General features: G+C 34.5%; 2 protein-coding genes across 19 annotated transcripts in view; both read left to right on the forward strand.

Moving 5' to 3' along the window:
* The window catches only part of LOC127848553 (A disintegrin and metalloproteinase with thrombospondin motifs adt-2-like), a 126,511-nt gene that overhangs the window by 93,450 nt on the left and 7,113 nt on the right, over window positions 1-25,948 (forward strand). For 3 of the 18 annotated variants that reach the window (XM_052381069.1, XM_052381085.1, XM_052381077.1), the window contains exons 7-9: window positions 16,994-17,164; window positions 17,495-17,671; window positions 17,953-18,129. The exons of 1 other annotated variant lie outside the window; for it this stretch is intronic. In XM_052381069.1, coding sequence (XP_052237029.1) covers window positions 16,994-17,164; window positions 17,495-17,671; window positions 17,953-18,129 — 525 coding nt within the window. Of the gene's footprint in view, window positions 1-14,490; window positions 14,598-14,750; window positions 14,796-14,914; window positions 14,995-15,752; window positions 15,825-15,963; window positions 16,094-16,614; window positions 16,738-16,993; window positions 17,165-17,494; window positions 17,672-17,952; window positions 18,130-19,970; window positions 20,597-25,948 lie in introns of those variants that run through there. 14 more of the 18 variants (XM_052381073.1, XM_052381082.1, XM_052381070.1 and 11 more) reach the window with 13 other exon arrangements.
* Window positions 108-13,134, forward strand: LOC127848559 (cysteine-rich venom protein ENH2-like). Its single transcript, XM_052381096.1, has 10 exons — window positions 108-333; window positions 8,959-9,064; window positions 9,450-9,526; window positions 10,040-10,127; window positions 10,450-10,595; window positions 10,758-10,843; window positions 11,208-11,308; window positions 11,601-11,711; window positions 12,589-12,705; window positions 12,893-13,134. The coding sequence occupies exons 1-10, from the start codon at window positions 295-297 to the stop codon at window positions 13,114-13,116; spliced, it is 1,095 nt and encodes a 364-aa protein (XP_052237056.1). The 5' UTR covers window positions 108-294; the 3' UTR covers window positions 13,117-13,134.

Genomic DNA, 25,948 nt, shown 5'->3' on the forward strand with positions numbered 1-25,948 from the left:
ATTATCGTTGTGTGAATGAATAAACTGGTTATACAGGTTTTTGAAGGTGATATATGTCCAATGGTGCGGAAATCAAGATTTCCTCGTGCACAGATTTGTAGGTTTAGTCATTCGACAGGCAAGCAGGGTAGAGCGAAGACTTGATTTAAATCGTTTTATTTATTTTCTCAACCACATTTCATTGTGAAATTTGATTTATTTTTGTGTCGTATTGGCGTTGGTAATTTATTAATATGGACAGTCAGGATGAGAGGAGAGATCGTCTCGCCGGCGGGGACAGGGCTGGCACAGTAAATGGACACACGTAGCGACCACGTAGTAGCGGTCAAGAAGGTAGGCCCTCGGGGATAGAGGAGAATTGTTTGACGAGTTTGGTTTACATATAATACGCACATTGTGAAGAAAAGTATCATTTCTCACGTTTTTCTCTTGTAAATTGTAGTTTAAAGAGAGGCATGTCCTTTTTTCGGAAAATCATTGGTGCCAATTCTGATATAATTGACTGTATTGTCGGCGCTTACACATTACCATTCTTATAATTACCTGAAAAATGTGTATCTGTAAATAACCAATCAGCTTTAAAGCAGATAGATTAGCAGATATTAACGAGTCGGTGCAGGATATGTAAAATACTGGCTGTATTGAAGAATTAAAGGACATCCCTCATGTTGTTAGTCAATCAAGTGTAGCCGTGAATGAAGCCGGAAGCTGGATTTGTAATCAATGAGGACAAGTCAATATAAGTACAAGTTCAGAGGCTAGAATGGGTAGGATTAATCTGGGATAGCCAAATGTTTTCTTTTGAAATTCTCGATAGAAGAATAACTGATTTTAAAAATACTCTTTTAAAGGTATTTTCTTCCATGCCAATGGTTTCGGCAAGGGATTTAGCTAGATGTACGTGGAAAATTGTTTCAATGATGCCTGTTATTGGTAGTCTGGCTAGGTAAAGATTAGATATCTTTATTATGAAATCGTTTCTAGACCGTCAATGCATAGAGTTATAGCCCTTGAACCAGATAGCTTATTTATTTCCGAATTTAGATTTTGGTTAGGTCGCATAGATGGCATACAATCAAGACATTTTAGTAAAACTACATGTGTCGAAGTTTTAAAAGTTTACAGTGATGCAAGTGGTTTTGCCGGTGGGGCTTATATTGTTGATATGTCAGGTTTTATTTTTCACGATATATGGTCAAATGACGATTGCAATACAAGTTCTACTTATAGTATACTTAATGGAGTAGTTCTAGTTTTACGTGCCTATGGGATTTTTTAAGGGTGGGGGGCTGTTAAGAGGTTTTCTGACTCTGAATCACGTGTAAAGTTGGTAAAGGTAGGAAGTTCTAAAATTGAGTAACATGATCTAGCACTAAGCATTTTAGTATGTGTTTGAAGATGAATATAGGACTAGAAATACAATGAATTCCAAGAGAATTAAACTCACTTGCGAGTATAAGTAAAATGAGCAATTCAGATGAATGGTAAATCTCACGAGATTTCTTTGAGTATTTAAATGGTAGCTCGGGTCCGATTTTGATTGATCGCTTGGCTACTGTTAAAAATGGAAATACTTAAAGATATAACTCAAAATTCTTTGATTTTGAAACAGAAGCAGATTGCTTTACACAGTTTTGGGGTGCCGATTTGAGTTGGTTGATGCCCCTATTTATCTCGTAGGAAAAACAATTTTGCACTTTCTAGAATGCAACGCATATGGCGTTTTGGTGGTACACAGATGGCCTAGTGCAGCATTTTGGCCATTCTTATTTGAGGCTGGTAATGTACAAATGCACTTTGAGAATGATATTATTGTGTTTGACAAAGGGCAAACTATTTGTATGAGTAATAACCACTCTGTTTCAGTTCAAGACCTTTTTCAAGAAATGTTCTTGCTATTCGAATTTAACTATACTATATGTCGTTTATATGTGAATCGGTGATATGAATGGTTTGACTGTTTTGCTAGACTTATGGTATAGTTGGGATTTTTCACGTGTTTATATGTGTAGAAATGATTAAATGGATGTTGTTTTTGTATAGCCATTAAGTATGTATAGAAACCATGTTGGTGTATGTCCGTTTGCACCTGGTGCTTACGAAGTCGTGTACAGTACACGAGGAATGGAATATTTGCAAAAAAGAAAGCAAAAACAGTACTTGCAAAAAAGAAAGCAAGGGTTAAAAATAATAGTTTTAAAAGTATAAAACTTGCAAAAAAGATAGCAAGGGTAATATTTATTTCAAATTGGAAAATACTTGCAAAAAAGAAAGCAAGGGAAACGGTTTTGTTACAGAAAGTCAATTTAAAATGTTGGTGTGTGTGTTTCATGTCTGTCTGCCTCTGGGGTAGACGCGATTGTGTGTGGCATTTCGTGGGCTCATGGGGTTGTGGGATCGTGTGGTCGTTGTAATTCTGGTCTGGTTGTGTTTTCTGATGATGGATTGAAAAGGGCCAATTCTGGGCCGCTGGTTCGGAGGTGCTTAGTGACTAAAGCGGATGTGTAGAGGCTTTGATTCTTTGATGTGAGATGTGTAACGGTGTGTTTGGTGCGTTTTTTGGGGGGTTTGGCGGTTTGGGGACTTTGAATTGAAAGGATGCGATACAAGATTTTTGAGGATTGTGCTATAATTATTATTTTCAATAGTAAAATGGTTCAATTGTGCAAGGGCGAACAGGTTTTGACATTTTGTAAAACAAATGCAGTTTTATGCCCTGTCTTCTACTTGAAAAAATGTATCTTGGTTGAAACTATTCTAGATATTGCAATATATGTTTCGTTTAGAAACATAACAAATGGTAAGAAAATGAATAAATACATTTTAGTTGGCTCAAAGCAGATGAGTTACAGTAGACAATTAGATATTTTGCACCACATCTTTAGTGAAATTTGACTTAAACCTAATGTTTACGGGTTGCATTAATTTCGGTCAGGGGAAGCAGCTGCTGTTGCAAATAGCGGTGTATCTGATAGTGTTAAAAAAGCATGGGCAGTGGAAGACTGTTGGCGCTTAGGATCACTGCGTGAGAGATTCGGATGAAACACAAACAATTGTTTCTTCTCGTTTGGATTTGTAAATATATATGGTACTTGGTGTTGTATGTTGTTAGTTGTGCGTTGTTTTTTTTGCCCCGTTCTTTTTCTGTCGATAAAATACCCTGCTTGTCATGACACCTAAACAAATGTGTTTGTTTTTATTCTAAATGGTTAGATGATAAATAATTTATGTTTGTCATAAAATGTAATGGAATATAAAACATAAATGTATTTATTATCGTTGTGTGAATGAATAAACTGGTTATACAGGTTTTTGAAGGTGATATATGTCCAATGGTGCGGAAATCAAGATTTCCTCCTGCACAGATTTGTAGGTTTAGTCATTCGACAGGCAAGCAGGGTAGAGCGAAGACTTGATTTAAATCGTTTTATTTATTTATGCTCTGTTTGTGTGTTGATGTTAATATTATGTTTTATGTGTTTCAGTGAGTTTTATGAGAGCAGACGGATGACTGACTTGAGATAGAAAGGGGCATTGGTTCCGGACATTTTACCATGGGATTTACATAGTTTTCTAAAAAGAATACTTAACGTTTACGATATACTAACAGCTGATTATTTGTAGATTTCTCTAAAATTAGAGGTTTCAGGAGGTGATGAAGGCACCTAGACTTGGTCTTAAGCCATGGGTCCTCATACGTCCCCCTGCCATTAAAAGAAAAATGAAAAATGAGCAGTAGGGTTGCGTATCCCGCTCGCGGTTACACCTGAATCGTTCGTTACCACCGATTATTGTTTGGGGTGTACTTGAAGTCATGTGCACTTCTCTTAATTGATGGTAATGAATAAATATTGTAATTATCGCAGCTGTTTTATCAAAACTAATGCTTCACTTTATGTACTTTTCGCAAATAGGCGTTGTGGATGGGCATAGGGGGCGTCCTCGGTGCGCTTTGGGCATCGGCGGCGGACGGGCGGTTGTTAGGGCCGTGGCGTCCTTGTTTGGGCTTGTGATTTTGAATTGTGTAGTTAAATAGTGCAATTGTATGATTTTGAGTTTAGGCTTGACGTCTGATGGGTATTAAAAATATTCAATTATTCACATGTAACGCATGAGCATGTTTAATGATACGTATAACGACGTGTTCTACAGAATGGATTTAGTATCGTTTCAGTTCTTAAATATATGAGAAGGATGTCGCAACGTTTACTGACGTCTCGAGACTTTTCAACTGAGCGGTGCCATTGGGGTCGATATCTGTTGCTCATTGAACACATACGATCGTCAGAAGATTTGTTTCTTGCATTTATGTGTAGAAAGCCCTGTCAGATACAAACACCCACTCCGTGCGTGTGTTTCAAGAAATAAAATACCCTGCTTGTCATGACACCTAAACAAATGTGTTTGTTTTTATTCTAAATGGTTAGATGATAAATAATTTATGTTTGTCATAAAATGTAATGGAATATAAAACATAATTTCATTTGTCAGCATGCCTTGCGTGAACCACCACCACTGCCGCGACCAACGCCACCACCACCACCACAACCACGCCCCCTATCCCCCTACCCCCACCTCCACCCCAACAACCCCACCCACCACCCCCACCATGAACACCACCACGACCACCACCACCACCATCACCACCACCAATTACAATAGATCTATATATAATCAGGCATAAACATTTTATATTAATGTTTATGTTTGTATTTTAAAGGTTGTCTAACATTCCAATTTTCGTCGTTTGTCGCCAGGCCTTAAGTTAAATGTATCCAGCTAAAAAAACGTTTAATATCATTCATGCCACTTCAATATGTATTGCTGACAGGAATTTTTACGATAGGAAAGTCAAACTTTAGCAATCACTTTATTTTGACCCACTTTCTTTCCATGTAGACCATATCTGCAAAAGGGTGGCACATAATTTAAGGCGACTCACTGACGAAAATTAAAATAAGACATATTTTACACAAAAAAAAACAAAACAACATATTATTTGTTATTTGAAACACAAATGTGTACTAATAAAATAACTCTTTTTTACAATGTAAAAAAAACATCAAACCATAAAATGCATGAAAATATGGTAATTATCTGAAACTTGGATATTACTTTTGCAGGAATAACTTCTTATAAATCTTATGAAACTGGGATAATGTCCTTTATGACACAAATTGAAAAATTAAAAATACATTTCTTATCGTAAATTCAAACTTCTTAAAGGAAAAATAAACTGCAAACACTTTAAAATATATGTCTATGGAAAATGTAGAGTCTTCGCTTATCGACCTCCTTAAGAATGCACCTTGAATAAAAGCAAGCGGTCGTTTGGAGATATCTCAGTTATCAGAAACTGCGGATTAACGGTTGATTTTCATTTAAAATACATATGATAAAATATAAAGTATTATTTACATTGGGCGCAATATGTTAAAATATTGATTTACAAACGATAATATATTTGTTATTGCAAATTTCACTTAATAAAAGTCAAAACAATTATTTTAATAGTAATTATATTCAATAACAATATTTAAAAAAATATTTGTCAATTGCTGAAATTTCAACGCCAGATATGGTCTGGTAAAATAGATGTTTGGAGATACAAAATGCTCGTTTTTATTATTGTTTCGCACATGGTACCATTTTAGCGTTCGTGTGTCGTATGAATAGATATATTCGCGGGAAATTAAAATGTAATTAATTACGTCACAAATAAATAAAAACGAGCATTTTGTATCTACAACAATCTATGTAATCATACCACATCTAGCGTTAAAATTTTGGCTATTGCTATAAGGAACACTGACTATTTAGGTGTTAACTTTATTTTACGAAATACTTAACGAAATTTTCGTTGGTTTTGAGCGTTTTTGAGTTTTTAAGTAAAACAAGGGAGTAAATTGTTGATGAGGCATTTTGATAGCTAGCATGTATGCACGCTCATTCTGTATTTGTATATTTTTTTTATTAGCGCTGTGTTAAATGTTTACTTCAGATGGATATAGTGTTGTTTGCCCTGTTTTTGCTGGTAACAGGTGCGTAAAGCGTCTTCTTTTTTCGCCTTAGTTATTATGTACTAGATATATCCAATATATATTATGATATAGTTAGCTGAAATTGAATCCGAAATCACACAAATAGGAAACATCAAATATGCACATGCACTCCTTTAGAGTTCTTTTATTATATACGTTAAGTATGTACCTTTTATGGAGTTTCCAAAATATTGTTTAAGAAAGGTTAATAGAGAGTAATTTGGCTATTGGTGTTTTTTGTTCAATCAGGCGCACTAAATGACGAGAAAATTCTTACACGACAGTCGTTTCCATCTAACTAAATGGACAAGTAAACTACAGATAATGAAAGTGCAAATTTTCAATGAATGTCCGACACTCGCTTGTGCTAACGTAACTATTTTATGGAAAATCGCAACACACCGATGAAAATTAACTGTTTTTTAATATGAGCCATCATTAAAGGAACAAATGTCTCACTTTGATTGAACAGCATCAATTACACACTATAACACTGTTATCACAAAATCGGTTTTCTGTGCATTGGAATGGCTGAAAAGTTGTGAAGTTTTTCCATTAGTTTTTTTTTTAATTCCTCACATTGAGATCACAAACATACATGAGTTTATCGACAAAGCATATACCCAGTTATTGCATTTGTTTGTTTTCTAATGGATTTGAACTAGAAGCAAAATCAATTTAACATAAAAGGTGCTATAACGCAAGTTTTACTAAATCTACAATCTTATATATAATACGTGTGTGTCTTTTTTAATAAATTTATTTCTTGTGCTGTATGCTGACATTCGAGGGAACATTCAAACCATATTAAAAATACAACTGAATATTTAATATGTGTTCAATCACCAAACTTGGTTCACTATAAGATCCATTTATTATACATGCATTATTCTTAAAACCGCATATTTACTTAGCTCTTTTCGGGATGACTTCAACGAAGTATCAGTTTGGTATGAACTATCCGCCTTTTAAGTTTTTTTCCCTCACAATCAAGCAGTCGTCCGTAATGCGTCGAGCATTGTGAACACAGTCTGCATTTCGTTCTCATTCAGACTTATCATTTTGTGAAATCATACTGTACATAAACAAGAGGTATAACCCCAATACCATATCAAACAGTATTATCGACTGTGCATATTGCAAACTTAAAAGTTCACGAATTTTTTAGTAATTAAGCACGACTTTCGTATTTGAAGATGGCCACAATGACTCATTTGAAGTACCAACATAGATACAGATTTTCTTAAAGCACACATTTAGGTGCATGTGTATGTTCCTAGAACTCACGACTAAAGATTTATGCAGAATCAATTATGTAGGGCCATTATGTAGAAAACATAATCAAATATGGACACGATCAATATAAATATTTATGTGTGAGATGAACAAATATTGTGGACTGTGTGTGCGTGTTTATAGAGACTCCTTTTCAGGCAATATTTTTGGAACTAGTGCAAAATAATAAGCAGATCATAGTAGAAATATTGGATAACTATTTAGCGCATGTATGATTATATCTCTCTATCCCTAATTTTATTTCTTTTGTTTTCGCACTGCGAATCGCATATTTTTTTAAAAATTGTGTTGTTTTTAAGAAGAAGTATTGGGACAGGTACCGCCAAACCTAACGTGTTATTCGCCAGTAAGTAAAACTAATTTAAAAGTAAAATTCACATGTTTTTTTTATTAAGCCAGGTTTTAACTAGCCGGTTAAAATACATGTATATGCCAGCATACATATCGTGATACCCCTCGTGATACATCACGAAATTGTAAATGTAAATTTACCTGTTTAAGTTTGACACAAAGGGTTATGTAATTCAATATCATATTATACACAATTTAAGGATTACTTATTTCTAAACTGAATGTATTAAGGAACAACAAAATTTAGACAATGTGTCCTGAAACTATATTAATATTAAATAAGGAAAACAGATGATCAATCAAGTTTTGTTTACAACAAACGTTTTTTAATATATATATATTAACTCGCATAGAAAAAAGGGTTGCGCGCATTTTTAGTTAGAAAACAATACACTTCAAATGTTGCTTATATATACATTGACTTATCATAAACAAAACTTAACTCTGTAACCATGCGGATTTGTTCAATGGCAATTATATGATACGAAAACGTAATCTTCATTTTTTATCAAATTTTACGACTGTGAGAACTAAACGTTTTGTCAAGAGAGAATGCAACGATACTAGAATGATAAAATAAAATGATAAATGGTTCAAAATGAAACAAAACAAACGCTTATGCGTCGGTATATAATGATAAATATCTGAGTCAAATGAGACGTGCCCAAACTAGTACTTGTTCAACGGAGTGAAGAGTTCTCAACCAAAACGGATTAATCTCTTAACAGATACTCATCATACTGCAACTATATTTCCAAAATTCCAGAGCATAAAAGAAACTGCATTCAGACGGGTTCACTGAATATCACGTGCAGAATGCATATTAACACGTTTGATCATTGAATATATAGATAGACCATATATGGTTTTATGGAGCTGAAGCGGTACTAGACCCCTCTTTAACCCATGCCTAGCGTCTAGAAAAAAGGCCTTGGCAAAAAGCGTAGACCCTGATGATGATGCGGCGTCTCATCAGGGTATGCGCTGTTTGCATTAAGGAAGTTCTGTAATAAAAATATTCTTAATATATAAATAATTATACTAGACATCCCTTATTTTAAAAATAAATTGATCCAATTTAGAAGGATGGAAGAGTCCACTAGACATAAATGGGTTAATGTACAAATGATCTTTCTAGAACGGCAGTAGTTTCTGGATGCGATAGCTAGTAAATGTACATATACCGTAGTTTATATAACTTATCAGTAAGAATAAACAGAAATGAACCTTGAATAAGCGTAATCGCATCTGTTCAATCCTCCTCTTTCAGAGACCGTTCAATCCAACCTGTATCGACCGGGATGCGGCATTCCCTGGTCATCTCAATTGTGAAACCCGACCATTGACAGGAAAGACGATCAAAATATCAGACACAGGTATGCCGGAGTGGAGAAAACGTTATGTTAAAAGGCTCGCATACCAAAAAGAACTGTGTGCAAATCGTAATAAAATGTGATTTTTAAGAAGTGATTTTGTACAACGGTGAACAACGTAAACAAGTCCGCGCAACGCTGAGAAGAGACCTTGTGATTATTTATTGAAATAACAAAGATAAAAACAACACATTTCTAAATTATCTTTCCGTTTCTCACGATGAACCATTTGTCTTCTTTTTGCAAACGTTGTCCTACTTCATAAACAAATAGCAGATATAATTATATTTAAAATAAACGAACAACCACTAAATGTGTCTATATGGCTGCGTACCATGTTCTACGTTGAGTTCTCTAAATCGACAACTACTGTATGCTTTTGTCCCAGACCTCGCAACTATTGCTGCCTTGCACAACGAGATCCGGACCCATGTATCTCCCCCAGCGGCAGACATGCGGCTTATGGTCCGTAACGTTTATATTAATTTTTTTTTTCCTATTTTCTGTATTATTTGCATTTTTTTATTTCTTCTCTTTCATGCAATGGTCGCTCAATATTATTACAGTTATTTTTTTTCCCTTTATTTTATCAACTCTCCCTTTTTCACATCGCTATAAAAAATGTACGTTTGAGTGTACACATATTTTTGCTATTATACGCACAATGCTAAAAAACCTATAGGGCTGTTTTTAGCGGTATAAAATGAGTATTTGTCTCTAATTAAAATTTTTACATCATAACTGCAGAACTTGTTAGTCTGACATTAAAAAATTAACATGATAATGATAGTTATTATTAAACTTAAACGTTAAGCTGCAGTATGAAACATTTACGTCAATATATATCTTACTGTACACGGGTTTTGATCATCAACGTATACAACTTATCCTGTATTGCGAATTGTAAACGGCACATTTTTATTTCAATTAATCCAAGACACGCAAGCAAGTGATCGTACTATATGTGTTCACTATTAGAAGGAGAACCCTGGCCTAAGTAGCACTGCGGACAGATGGGTACGCCGATGCACGGCCGACAGTACTTGGTATCAGCGAACGTCGCCAGGTATATAACCGACAAAAGAATCTTATCAGGTAGACAGATATACATGCGAAACACTTTGAGCTCATACAACCTTCAAAATGCTTTTATTTTAATCCTAAATAAATTTTCTAAGGTTCGCTTGTTTCATTCAAAAGATATTGCAACATATATTTTCTTGTTGACTTTGAGGGGAGATGAAAAACAAGAAAACAACAATCATTTGCTCTTTTTGTAAATCTAAGCCTGTTGAGGGGGTCGTAACTAAGTAATTAAATATTCTTTTGTAGAGCTTATTTATATTCGTCAATGTTTATGAAAAATATGTTTTTTTGACACAAAACAGGTGGATACATTCTTGGCCAAAATCATCTGTACAGCAAATCATTCATTAACTGGACAGATGTCGTGAAAACATGGGAGCAGGAAAAGAAGAATTTCGCTTACGGCTCACCGGGAAATAACGCGTCACTGGTTGGAAATTACACACAGGTAATCAATTGACATATTTACCTTTTTAAAAGTTATGTTGCATGTTAACTTCCGACTTTTCAACTTTGAGATGATTATAAAGTGCGCTAAAATGATACCTAAACCAAACTCTGATTAAATATATAATTTATAGAAAGTAGAATCCAGTTGTCCTTTTTCCAGATGATTTGGGGTGAAACCTCATCTGTTGGATGTAGCGCTGCAAATTGTGGTACTTTCTTCATCTACATCTGCCTGTATGCTACCATGTAAGTTAATTACCTGCAATCATTTCACATAATTCGTTTTATCGGCGACATAATGTAGGGTATTCCGAGTTTCTAGAAATTTTCGATAATAAGAATTAGCAAAGTTGCTGTCCAAAACTGGTCTCTGGCTATGTTATAGTATCTTGCAACAAAACAAGGAAAATGATATATATCATTTTAGCCGTGCTCTGTGAAAATGGGTTTAATGCTTCTGCTTAAAGTTTCGTCCCAGATTAGCCTGTGCGGACTGCACAGGCTAATCTTGCGCAACACTTTACGCACATGCATTAAACCCCCTCACAGAGCACGGCCCATTTATGTTTTGCAATATAAATGATTTAATTGTATTTTTTTACAATTTTAGCCCTAACCCCCAGCCATTAGATCAGCCATACAAAGAGTCTGTGTCAAACTCATCGTGCGACGACTGTCCGGGCCACTGCAATGCAAGCACCCACCTCTGTGGTAATACATTTGTAAAAGTGCTTTTGTGATAATAAATATCATCATCAATAATTTGTGCATCTATATAGTCCAAACTGTTATGTTGAACATGATGTATAGTCTGAATGCAATTGAATCGAAATATTGTATATTATTATTTTATAAATGTAAAATATGTATTCCCTAGTCTTGTTACTACTAACAATCTAAGTTTCGCATACATTACTCTAATACATTGGTGCACTGTATGAATTTAATAGACATGCGAAGTATCATATTTATGTTACATTGATCGCCGTTGTGTGTTGTACAGACTACGGTGGATTGATATGCCTCAGCGGGTCTAAGTTGAACATGACTACATACACATGTGATTGCGTGTCAACCGTGTTGCCAGGAACATACAGTGGCAGTGAATGCTCGTGTGCGTACACACTGCAGCTTACAGAGTTTTAAAAGGACTTGTCCATGAACTTTTGTGGACTGACTGATAGGTTGCAAATTTCTATAACATTTGCTTGAAATTTGCGGTTTTCTACAAAGTAATTCGTTTATTTTTGTATAATTGATACAAGTTGAAACGTTTCGTTAAAATTCTAATATATGTTTATATGTATAAATACAATACATTGTATCCATTATTTCTAAACAGCTTTACTGTGATTATTATCTTTGAAAAATATACGTTTGTAAACTAAATATAAAAACACGTTTGTTACAATTGAGCAAAAATGTGCAACAATTAATGATAGGTTCATATTGTTGAACTGTTGTGCATGTCAACATGCAATCGATGTTTTGAAAATTTCTGGACACTATCCAAATGATTACTCTCGGCTTACATTTTTGTTAAATGTAAGTTTGTTTACACATAAGTTATATTATGAACTACCCAACACAGCAACTACTTATATAGTGGATGAACAATGTAGACAAATCAAAATAATACATGCGTTATAATATTTTACTTCAGTAAACTGCGTTGGAACCAATGACATCAATCCAGAATGTTCAAGGTCACAAAACAATACATGCGTTATAATATTTTACTTCAGTAGAATGCGTTGGAACCAATGACATCGATTCAGAATGTTCAAGGTTACAAAATAATACATGCGTTATAATAGTTCACTTCAGTAAACTGCGTTGGAACCAATGACATCAATCCAGAATGTTCAAGGTCACAAAATAATACATGCGTTATAATATTTCACTTCAGTAAACTGCGTTGGAACCAATGACATCGATCCAGAAAGTTCAAGGTCACAAAATAATACATGCGTTATAATATTTCACTTCAGTAAACTGCGTTGGAACCAATGACATCGATTCAGAATGTTCAAGGTCACTACGTGGCACGTGCTACACGAACATGCACACGATGTTCCGTTGCCCTTGGATGTGTAACGTCTGTCCGTGTAAGGGAAACACATAAATAGTTGTTATTTTTGTACCAAGGTTGCAAATACGCATCCTTAATCGTCACATGTTTCTCTTAAAACGGAATAATTTGGTTTCATTACGCATTAATTATAGTTACCAATGGAGTCAACATATAGCAGTTAGCTGTTTGCAAGATGTAAATTAGTTCCCTGCACTTTTCAGACTCGGGTTCAAGTTGGAACGTCACTGTTATATCACGGATGCCATGGGAGAATGGTCTTCCGTTGTGCACAACAACGACGCTCGCAACAACTCTGCGCATTGGCAGCAGCGGCTCGTCTACTTCCTTTCCAGCGCAGCACAACAGTGCACCTACTGCAATGTCACGACCATACGCTATGGGGACATGTTCCACTGTTTGCTTCATTAGTCATGTCTTTTTGTAACACGCGGTGACACGTGGAAATACGTCTCAAAATACCAAGGCCTTGTTGCAAAACCCCCTTGGTACTTCATATGTCCCTCCATAATAGTATTGTCTTACTTTTATAAAAATATTAATGTATATTTTGCTCTGAAACGTGCGAAAGGAATGTCAAATTAAATGTATGTGTTCGAATATGTACGATTCAACGAAAACTGTTGTTATTTTAACAATGCTGTTGAATTGAATCGTTTGAACGAGTTGTTTGTACGCATTATTTATTTACATATTCGGTGTTTGAATTAGTATAATTACAAAATATAATATGAACGTATTATGTTTTGTTTCACATTTGCGAATATTTACCAAATGAAGTTTTCCATTTTTACAAATATAGAAAGTCACATAGTAGTGTTGGAAAGTGCATTTATTAATGCGGAGTTCACCATTAAGTTCAGAACGGTATGCGTAATAAGCCGTAAACGTTTACTCTACCTGTCACCTAAACGTCATTTGGTTAGAATTTAGTTAGGTAGTTAAACAGTGTTTGAACCCCACTTCACAGTTTTCATTTAATGGAAGGGTATGCGTTTCGTTTCAAAAAGATGTACTAACGTACCTAAAGTCCTAAATAAAAATACAATATTGTGATTAAAAGGACAACTAATTAGTACATACTTTATACTATAGGAAATGGATCGACATATGTAGCATATATATCTTAATTTTCGGAAAATTAATCTCTATGTCACTATAGATTATATAAATACCAGAAATTTGCATCATAAAGACATGCCAATGACAGAAATAAAACATGATATCCAACACACGATATCATAATAACAACAGTAAATAACGCCTAAATGAACCACAATTATTCGTTTAATAAGAAGATAAGGAATATCTCTGGTAAAAGAAAAATACATTGCGATATGAACACTTAAACCTGAATTTTAACCAAATACCCAAGAAAATAACCATACTAAGATGTTTAATTAAGACAATGTGCACTCCTCGCTTAATGTTATATATGGGTCTTCGAACATTCCTTCTTGTCATTATGAGCATATGTGACACCAGGCTATCCAATAGGTATTTCATGGCATTAATATAATATGTATTATAAAATAGTTATTTACCCTTTGGTGGTGGGTATGGTGTCAAAATAATGTATTTAAATATCTTAATTTACTATGGTAGGGAAAAATAAATGAGATTATTTAAATACTAATAGTATTTAAATCAAGATGAAAATACATGTACCATACATACATGCAACTTGAAGAGGTAAGAACTAATTTGATTGTGTGATATCAAAGTTTCGTAAAACTATTCTCTGGTTTCATCAAGTGACATGTTTCCATGTATGTAGGACATTTTATACATTCATCAAGTGTAATCTCTGTCACAGTCACGAATATCAAAAAGTCAAACACGTTCCCTGATAAGACCAATTGTTTCTCTAAAAGGACAAGGGACATTAAGGCGGAGAAATGAACATAGGTAAGTTTCATGTAATAAAATATAATATGGTAAAAATTGGATTTGTTTTATGGTAGTAAAATAATACATTATACATAAATATTTTTTTTACACATATATATATATATATATATTTCTTTCAAACGTACATGACGGGTTTGTTCTACGTTGCAGGAGTTTGGATTCCATTGGCGATTCTGTGCATGATTAGAGTGTCAGGTATACCATTTTGTTCATATCTCCATTTAAGTACCGTTTCAATATATGTGTGTATGCATCGGATACCTTAAAATGTTTAATCTGTGTTAATCTTTTATTACTTTTTAATGTATTTTCAGAATGCATAGAGTGTTACACTTGTCAAAACATTGCTGATCCTAATGAGTGCAGAAATACTTCACAATGTTCCAGTGGTCAAGTTTGTATAAACTTTATAAAAAAAATTGGTATAATGCCAACTTGTGTTTTGAATCCAGTTGAACTAAATGAATTAAAATGAACACTCAAAATCACCGCTAGCGCAAAATGACCCGATTTTATTTTTTAAACATAATATAATATGAATATTTAATATACATGTTGTATGAAAGTGTATGTATCAAAGTTCTTGTTTGAATAAATATGTTTAAACAACTTGACCCCGACTAAATTACTTTGACCAAACAGGTTGACCTTCAAACATTGGACCACAGACAAGTTTCATTTATTTCATGAAAAACAGAACATTAAATCTGAAAACCGATAGATGGAATGTGTACTAAGAAGAGTGTCTTGGTGTCTTATAATCACGAGCATATGAATTGTCATAAGATTCTTATAAAAACTAAGAGAGCAATGGTCCAAAATAGAAAAACAAAAAACAAGAAAAACCCACCAAATCTGTATAATTGAAAGAGAAGTTTGTCTTCTTGTTGTTTGCAATCATATGTAGTGTTCTTTTTTATTTTTCGTTACACAAGATAATTATACATGGGGAACTAAATACATGAATGTCAAAGAAAGGATTATGTTTCTTGTAGTCCGCACTTCCTCTACCATTATTTAAATACCGTAAATACTAAGCGAGAAAACTGTCGAAAAGGGAATATGTTTATAAAGAAATATGATAACTATAAAACCAGTTCGAGCATCGTTCAATCTGTCTCATTAATAAACAGTGTTTTCTGTTTTGACAAGCAGTCCTGCTCTTTACACATATTCCAAACTGACTCCGAATTACGCTACACCATGGGATGTCAAAACAATCAGGTAATACATATTATACTATATTATTAATCTACTGAACATTTTACAATTACAATTGTTGCATATAATATATTGTTTGTGCCTTCTCTGAAACAGAAATCTTGGTGTTGCACCCATGTATCAGTAATTAAATACATTGCAGTTATGCAGTTCCCTCGCTCTTAGCCCACACAGTATCATCGGTCGCTCCGTTCAGACGAGACAGCAGTACACATGCCATGAATGCTGCAGTACCGACCGATGCAATGAGAACCTTTGCTTTCATAAAAAACGTTAGACCTCAGAATTATTACAAAACAATTGATACCACTCATATTCGATTGAAACGGTTTCCCGAATAGAGCATTAACATTTACCAATGGTCAACATTTCATTCCTCTTCGGTTTCCTGAAGGAATGAATTTCGAATTAGATTCAGTTAAATAGTCGTGGCTGAAAAAAATATTGCTATTTTGTCCATTAATTTTGTAATATGTAATGTGTTCGCTTCAATTTTATTTTAGTTTCAAAACTATGTTTTCATCTCACTTTTTTCAACGCCAATGCCATATCGTTAAAGTGTTATTGATTAATCTAATAACGTAAGAACTTGTTGCTTAATTAAAGCCATGAAACTATTTATAATCAGTCGTTCATCCCATACTACAAGATACGGTATATCTATCTGATCGGGATTGTACAATTAATACGATATATAATTAATGCGAAAAAGTATTAATGTCACGCCTATTGTTGCTTAAATTATTTTTTCTTTAGTCAACTTTGATGTGTGAACACGTGTGCCTCTTTGCAGCTTCAGAGTGCACTGATGACGAAACACTCGACTGCGCTCGATTAAATACCCTCTTTAATGTCTGCGCAGATGTTCATCATGCAAAAGTCACGTGTCCAAAGTTCTGTGGCCTGTGCCAACTCGGTAAGATCGCATAAGAGATATGAACAATAGTTTTCTGAATTAAAAAGTCAGTACGTCATGTTTCCGTATTGTTTTAAGAGTGTAGAAAACCTTGATAAAATATTACACAATTAAAGATATTTATATTTAATTATAGATAACGTCCCATCTCATTCAAGCTTAATTGCGTTTGTCGTTCCTCTTACAACCGACATGGCTTCAGAACTTACATCGGCTTAGTATAATTATTTCAAGACTGATTTATATTTGTACGCAGTTGATGGAAACTGGGCGGAATGGGGCACGTGGACGCAGTGCAGTGTGACGTGTGCGAATGGCACGCAAGAGCGTTCACGCACCTGCTCTAATCCGCCCCCTAGCAACGGTGGCCTAAACTGTTCTGGACCAGCTGTTGACACTAAACTGTGCACAAAGCAGCTTTGTCCAGGTTAAATAACATTGTTTTTACGTTGATTTAAAAACAAACAAAATGGTATATATCGTATATAAGCGATTTTCATAGAAAGTGTTTTGTAAAACATTGTAAATATTACATCAAGTCAAACATACGCTTCTTCAAATTATAAATGCCTTCTATAATCCAATAATAACATTTTTTATTTTGTTTTTGAATTGCATGTTGTACATTATCACGTTTTTTAATGTTCGATAAATTAAAATGTATAATTTGTCACATTTATTCAAATCTTCCGTGTCCAAACCGGATTAATCTTTACAGCAAAATTAAAAATAAGTAACGCATATTTCTATCACTCAGTGCATGGAAACTGGGCGGACTGGTCCAGTTGGTCTAGTTGTTCAGTTACCTGTGATGTTGGACTAATGAAAAAGACAAGAACCTGCACCAATCCAACACCAGATAGATTTGGCGACAATTGTTATGGCGATGCTAGCGAATACACTGTTTGCAAAATCGATCACTGCATTGCTCCTGGTAACAATAATATATTTTAAGGCTTTTTTATTTATACAATGTGTTGGAAGGAATAAACTCGCATTTTATATACAATTGTAGCAACGAACAAAAATAAATAAGAATAACTTTATTTTTCAATGGCAACTGGTCAGCCTTGACCTAACGGTCCAGCTCTTTTAGTACGTGTGATGGAAGATGTATTGTCGCAATTGATTGCAATTTGTTTTTACGTGGGCAACAATGTTACACAATAGAAATGATCTGCCAGCTATCGTTTATTGCTTGTGTTTCTACATCAGTGCATGGCAACTGGTCAACTTGGTCCGTATGGTCCACTTGTTCTGTCACGTGCGATGGAGGACTTCAGAAGAGATCAAGGACATGCACCAATCCTAAACCGAACGCTCTAGGCGACTATTGTTTCGGTGATAATAGCGAATACACTGTTTGCCAAAATCAACCCTGCGTTTCACCAGGTATGATTAGTGTAGTGGACGTCAGTTTTGCAATGCATATCTGTTAAAAGAAATATACAATTAATTGACAAGGTTGGTCTTCCACTAGTATACCGGTTAAAATTACCTTATCATCGTAACATTGAGATCATTACTAAAACGCCACAAGCATCACCATCGCAACTATAAGCACAACTTAGTCAAACCAGTCTTCGAGACTCATACATGAGTCCCTAAAGATCGACATCTTGTTGTAAATAAAATTTTCTTATGGACAACAAACAATTAAGGAAAGCACAGTCGGTAAGCATCACTTAACGATAGGTGAATGTTGAATGTGTAAGTGTAGTTGTTTTGCACACTTGCGGGTTTACTAGATTTTGGCAGATGGTAGCAACGTTGTATGAATGACTCTGCGTGTCGCTCTTGACGTTATATTTCGAAAGGTTGATGCTAATTCAAACTCCGTGCAGCTATTACATCCGCCTGGGTTAAAGGGGTCTTTTCACGTTTTGGTAAATTGAGAAAATTAAAAAAAAATTGTTTCAGATTCGCAAATTTTCGTTGTTGCTATGATACTTGTGAGGAAACAGTAATGCTGAAAATTTGCCATACTCTATAATATTCATTATATGCATCTTTTGACGATTTAAAAACCTGAAAATTATAAAACGTTTCAACGCGGAACGATTGAATAATTTGGAGAGTTCTGTTGTTGTCGTTATATTTTGTGACACTACGAGAATTGTTTATATAAAGTATAAAACATATCACTCATTGTATGAGCGCGGATGACCGTGTGGTCTAAGCATTAGACTTTTACTCCAGGGGTCAGTGATTTGAGGTTACTTATTTCTTTCTTTAATGTTATTCTTGTGCTTTTTTACTGGAGCTTTTTAATTCCAATAGTTAAATATATCAATATAAAGCATTTAATGACAAACCTCAATACATGCCAAAATCTGTGAAAAAGGTCCCTTTAACGGTAGGAACTGCATTTACAATCCAAATACTTTCGTATCTTGAATATCTATAAGCCTTTTAGGCTACCTACACAAGGGCGATATATCGTGTTTAACATATCGTGCGTCGCCGCGACTGTCGCGCAAAATATCGTGCGTCCCGCGACTGTCGCAAAAAATATCGAGCGTCGCCGCGAATGTCGCGAAAAATATCGTGTATCGTGTGTCTAGTGTCGCCCTTGATGAAAGAAGGGCGAGATTATAGATGGCACTATTCGGATTCTGTAATTTAGGACAAATAATCGTTATTGTTAGATAAAGTAACATTCCATTTAAGACCTATTCACATGTTTTCGTTTTAATTTAATTCCTTCTTTATTATTTGAAAGCAAAGGAAAAACTGTCGTGAAACAATTTGATCTACATCCGTAAATTAAAATCATACGAAAAGCTTTCTACGTTGAATAAATTACTCATATGGCTGTTACGAATGTTATTTGATGAAAAACTCCTATGTTTGATAAATAATGAAATACAAAATAGTTAACATAGCTTCAGAGTTCTATTCATCATATTGACCCATTTAAAAAAAACATTCCTGTTGAGTTATGATATAATAGACAGCTATCACACCGCCGCCATATGTTAACTGCTAAATAGTTGATCAGGCAGAATTTGATATAAGCATGTTATATTTTGTAAATTATTTAATTTTGAATCATTTTTTCATTTGGACATCAAAATTGTACATTCATACTCATTCCAACTTTCAACAAAAGGCATACTTAACTACATTTGATATGTTATTTGTCAAATGAATAGAGAGTGTCGATATATTTTAATTTATTTTTATAACAGATACGTTTAACCTGGAAATACACTATCTATTATACATTGCAGGTCATGTTGCAGCATTCAACGCTCACGGACTCAACGTGTTGTCAAATCTTGTCTGTGCATTTCCCATTGTGATCTTCAACGAAGGCAATGCGTACAACCCCAGCACTGGACACTTCACAGCTCCTGTGGACGGGATATACTACTTTACTGCCCACATCTGCGTTAAGCCCGGACAGGATGTTTACTTTTTCTTGGAAAAGGGCAGTGAAAACATGTTCGTCAAGGTGCGTCTAACAGCTACCGATCAGCAAGAAAGCACCAGCTATTCATGTGCGTCTGCATCCTGCGCTGTGAAGCTGACAAGGAATGAGCACGTGTGGGTGATGATGCACCAGCAATACACCACATCACAGATATTTGAAACTGATGAACAAACTTGGAATTCATTTACTGGAACGTTGATTCAACAGCTTTAATAAATTCGTGAACTTAATATGGTGTGTTTATTTCATCAAAGTCGTAGAAGTGTGTATAACACATATGTATGGTACAGTATGGTAGCCGTTCCTTCGTATCAAACACTCCGTCAGTAGTTGCAACACCCGAACTATTTGAACCATCGTTCATTAAGCATATTTCATAGACCATGCTTCTGAGCGAAGATTGAAAACACAGATTTAACACAATCATCTTAAGTTATTTTTTTAATTATTAGTAGTATTGTTGTTGTTATCGTCGTTGTTCTACATTTTATTAATGGTTATTCTAGCGCGTCACTGGTTTCTCTGAGTTCGTTATATGTATTTTAATTGCGTAGCAATTACAAAAAATGTTAATCGTATTTCAAACGACTTGTTGGTGCTCTATCTGTATACAAATCAACGGCGTGAACGTTAAGATGACCCAAGAGGATTTATGCGAGATTTCAGATTCATGTACCGAGTACTATTAATATGATCTAAATCTGGGTGATCTTTTGATTCATGTAAGGCTTGATTGTTAAATATATTCATTTCGAACCTGTCTTTTTACCACAAAGTCCAGTAGACATTTAATATTTCTGTACGTTATATTTTGTGTTGGCCTTAGGATTACCTGTACTGTTGATCGCTCAGTTAAACGTATTTCATATTAAATCGGATCAAAAAGGGTTGTTCGAACAAAGGTAGTCTACAATTTCAAATAGCTATTAAAATGAATAAAAACTGTCTTTTTTGTAAATTTATTAATAAAATAGAAACAAAACATTCATATATAATTGGGAACTTATTATACAATTTAATGAATCTATTCACAAAATATAATATGTTGTGTGTGTGTTACATTTTTCTGTTAACAAATTATTTATAAATGCGATGTAAAATGTAGTAATACAATATATTGTAATTGTCAGAATTGTTTGTTCGAACATTTAATAATTACAATGAAATTAATCGATTGAAATAGGAAACACAATAACTCAAGAAATACTTTTATTTAGCGAGTGTAAATGTATTGTGATGATCTAAAAAATAATCGCTATAACACCATTAAGTGAGCTCGTGAACAATGCATTTTGAGATCATTGCAGTACACGACGGCGTAAGAAGGATCATGTACCAGATACCAACCGGCAGGAGAGAATGAATATCGGCACACTTTTAATTCATGCCCAGCCTTTTCAAATCAATATCATAATATTATCAATTTAATTTTGTTACTATGTATAAACATGTATTTTATAATAGTTAGTAAACTATATCAAATTTCCTATTTAAGTTACGCGAAGTATGTTTAATACAGAAAATCACCACCATACAGTTCACTTGATAAAAAAACAACATCGAAATTCATACCTCTGACAAGGAAAGAAGAGCTCATCTTGCGAAGAGCGTTTTAATCGACTGGAGGCCATCTTTCAACATCGTCATCGCTATTCGCGATTTGAAAAACTGCTAATATAGGCCAAACACTGTCATTTCAATACACAAAAACATAGCATTTGCCAATCCAACCGTCAAATGATAAAAATTGTTCATTATTGTGAAAGTCTAGAGTGAATGGCGAAGAACTACCTGTATCGCTTTATTTTAGGCGCTTATTTAATAAATTATGTAAGTTCAATCCTCGGAAATATACATTGCATTTATATTACAAATGCATCAAGTTAGCATTCAATATAGAATGAAAACCAGGACTGTCTAATACAGCTGATACGCCGCAACATTTTTTTGTCTTACCAAATAAACGTTCACCTAATTTCTGTATTAGTGTTCAGTATTGTTCTGTTCATAACAAAGACTGTACAAACACAAATATAAAACAAATGCCTGCACTGCCGTTGCTTGTTATGATGACGAACCAAACAGTTCGAAACGCCAGAACTGGAATCTACCCAGCCCCTGTGGACGGGATTTACTACTTTACTTCGCTAATCTGCTCCTACCAAGGAATCATTCTATACTTTTACTAATCGTGATACATCGGCTATCTCCGGATTCCTTCGTAAGATCTGAAAAGGCAAAGAAAGCATGAACATCAGACGGCTACATATCAATACAGTTATATGAGCAGGTCATGTTCTTCGGCTTCCACCAATGTGAAGCTAAGCAGGAACTAACATGCTCGGGAGCTGATGCATTCAGGATACACCTTATCGTTTATGTATGAAAGTGGTAATTTCGCTTTGAATTCTGTTAATGCTGATACACGAGATTTTTTTAAAAAATTGATTCGTGAACTTTCTAAAAGTAAGTTTATTTCTCCATTTAATGTGTATGATACATATAGTCTAGTATCCGGCCAAACGTATCTCGTCAGACGTGTAGAAAAGCATCAACAAATCGAATACAAGATAGTTGTTTGTCATGTAATCTGCATTTAAAGATCTACTAGTCCAAAGGTTTATTTAAATTTCATTTCGCATTGAGTTATACTCCGAACAAGAATATTAAAGAAAGAGAAATAGCTCGATAAATCCTGAAAAAAGAGTTGATGTCCTTGCACTCTGAATGTACCCATCAAACCGTATGTTCTGTGCTTATATGAATGTTCATTTCAATCATTCAACACTGACCGAGTTTTTCTCCGCACCATACGTGAGACCGGTTGACACACGGAAGGGAAGGGTGAATAAGAAATAACTGTATGATTCTTCAGAGGTGCATGTAAGCACAAGCGAATTACTAGAAATCAGGTTTGGATCGACCTCACAACGACCGTTATTAAGATCAAATACGCATTTACAGCACTCGAACTCATTGCGCCGTTTCGACTTGAAACAATTATATACAAGAGGTCCAAAACCCACGGTAGCTCACCTTCGCCTTCGGGAACATAACTGCTCTCGGCAACTGTTGAGATGTTTATGAAACCATTTTCAAACTTGGCCAAAATATCAACAAGAGAGTAAACAAAGTTTAAGTATAGCCATATAAGGAAAAATGCCCCGACCCTGTTTTTCAACGGACGTGAACCATTTTAAACTCCGTCCAGATAGCATTAGAACTAATCATCCGACCAAATCCCATGAAGATTTGACTAAAATGTGACTTCTAGAGTGTTTACAAGGTTTTATTATAGCCTTGTACAGAAAAATGCCCCGCCCCGTGGCGGTCATATTTTTCGACGAACCGCAACCATTTTTAAACTCAGCTGAGCTATCATTAGAACTAATGTTATGAATAAGATTTGTAAAGATTGGACCATACATGTGGCTTCTAGAGAGTAAACAAGGTTTACTATAGCCATTTAATGGAAAATGCACTCAACTAGAAAAACTCGCGTGATTTTATCCAGGAAAACACCTGACCATGTCACATTGCAGAGGCATTATTTCCAGCAATATAGAAATACCAAATACAGTTGTTCTTGTTACAGGTAAGGCACGCAACCATTGTTTTTTTTAATGAACTTTCTGCATGGATGAATCGATTTAAAAGATACTTAAATCAGAAGGTAAAGACGATTTCCCATATTTGTTATTCTCCCTTATATTCCGCTTTAAACAGACAAAGAACAACTTTCCACCGTTCTGCAACTGAGTGAAGTTTTGAAACACTGTGTCCCTTGAATAATTACCTTACTGCATCAGCTCCCCTACAATGATTTGAATAAGTTCCTTTCACCCAAATTTCAATCAGAAAATCTGACAAAACTCGCATATCAATTGAACGATTGCAAAGTATACCTTGAGGCATTCGACCTTATTTCAGCATTTAATATGGCTCTTAAAATGTGACCTTAAATTAACCAAGGTAAGCTTAATATTCAAACAAAAACAAAGAACATCGATTGAACAATCGCAGCATTTTACTAATGCTAATACAAACATAATACGTTAATCTTGTTTGACATTTATAGCAAACAAATTATTCAAAAGTGTTCTATATACTATTGTTGTATACAATCTATAATGTTATACAGGTTTTCTAATAAACCCAAATTTGTGCTGCATCTGTCAAAAGTGTTTATAAATGCTGCAATGAAAACTATGCCGAACAATTTAGCATCGTATGATTGAACTGGTATACAACTAATAGAATACTATAATTTATTCATGAATATTGGCTTTGAGGGAAACTTAGAGTCGTGCGAATACTTATTAATCTTCAGCAATGAAACATTTACCAGTAGACCATTACTTTATTTCACTATTTCTTGTTTCTGAAAACGAGATTGCATGAATATTTGCAAAAAATGAGCTATGAATGTTATCCTTTAAATAAACATGTGTTGACTGAAATTTCAATGACATCTATTTCGACTGCGTAGACGTGTGTGTGTGTTTTCAAATACTGTGAGGGCTGTTACTTGTGTCAATTAATGAATCGCTGTGGAAATGTTTGGGTTTACATTTCTCTTGCATTTTAAACCAAAGGTGATTATTTAGAAGGTGTGTAAAATATTCGAATATGTGAAATTAAAAGATTTAGAAAATAGCTAAGAACTAGTGTTGTTCGTTCAAAATTTAAAGTTAAAAAAAACAACTAACGCTGTGTGTGTGTCCCTTATGATAGAAAGCGATTCATAGTATTACACTTTTCTAACTGTTGGATATATGTTTTCTACTATAAGAAAATCCAACATTTTTGTAAAAACACACTAATTGCACTAAAGCTCGTAGTTGATCTGAAAAAATTTATGCATTGTATGCATGTAAGAATAAGAGACATCACTTTAACATTCAACAATAAACAAAATGCACAATCCTTCATGTATTTTATCTGACCACTTGAAATGTTAATGAAAAACGTGTCTTATGTGTTCTTCAAATGTACGATGAATCATCGGGCAAATAAGATAACGCCAGAAGGCTCACGACTTCGTGCAGACGTTGAGATATGAATAGAATGGGAAATTATCTAAATTATCTTAAATGTGACTTTCGTTCTAAATGGCAGACATTTTTGGTACTCGTCCTATTAAGATTACGTGATCCTCCCGTTGGAGTAATTATTTTGAAGTTGTCGCAGAATATACAAATCGGAATTCTACCTTTAAATTTGGGGAAATTCATGTCCCGTTTGTAGCAAAACATAATCTTGTAAAATGCATATCCTAAATCATACTGCGCGAGTCTCCGCAAACGATCCTGGTTGATAATTGACGACCTCGAATACCTTCGAGAGTGCTGCAAGAATGCGTCAGAATATGATACAATGGTACGATGGTACTATGAATGTCTTTCCATCTCAGAAATTCGTGGCGACTCTTTTATAAGCAACATTAAATCTGACTTCTGACATATCGGAATCATGTACTGGGGCGACGATAATATTAACCAAAAACTGATTTGTCTTTAGACATATTAAAAAGTAGTAACGCTCGATGTTCAATTTGGATTATTCAAGATTTTATATAGATTGTGTTTATCGTTGACAGACAGCAAAAGTACGTCGTGAGCTAAAGTATTTAGTCATCAGTAACAAAAGACAGTTAAAACTTGTCTGGAACCTTTTTGTAAGAGCTGTGGCAGGGGCTTTAGTGGTCTGACAGCAAGTCATCATTATGGAACGCGTCTCGTTGCAAGTGTATTACACATAAATGTGAGTGAATTA

Source organism: Dreissena polymorpha, chromosome 10, assembly GCF_020536995.1.
Source record: "Dreissena polymorpha isolate Duluth1 chromosome 10, UMN_Dpol_1.0, whole genome shotgun sequence".
Classification (NCBI taxonomy): Eukaryota; Metazoa; Mollusca; class Bivalvia; order Myida; family Dreissenidae; genus Dreissena; species Dreissena polymorpha.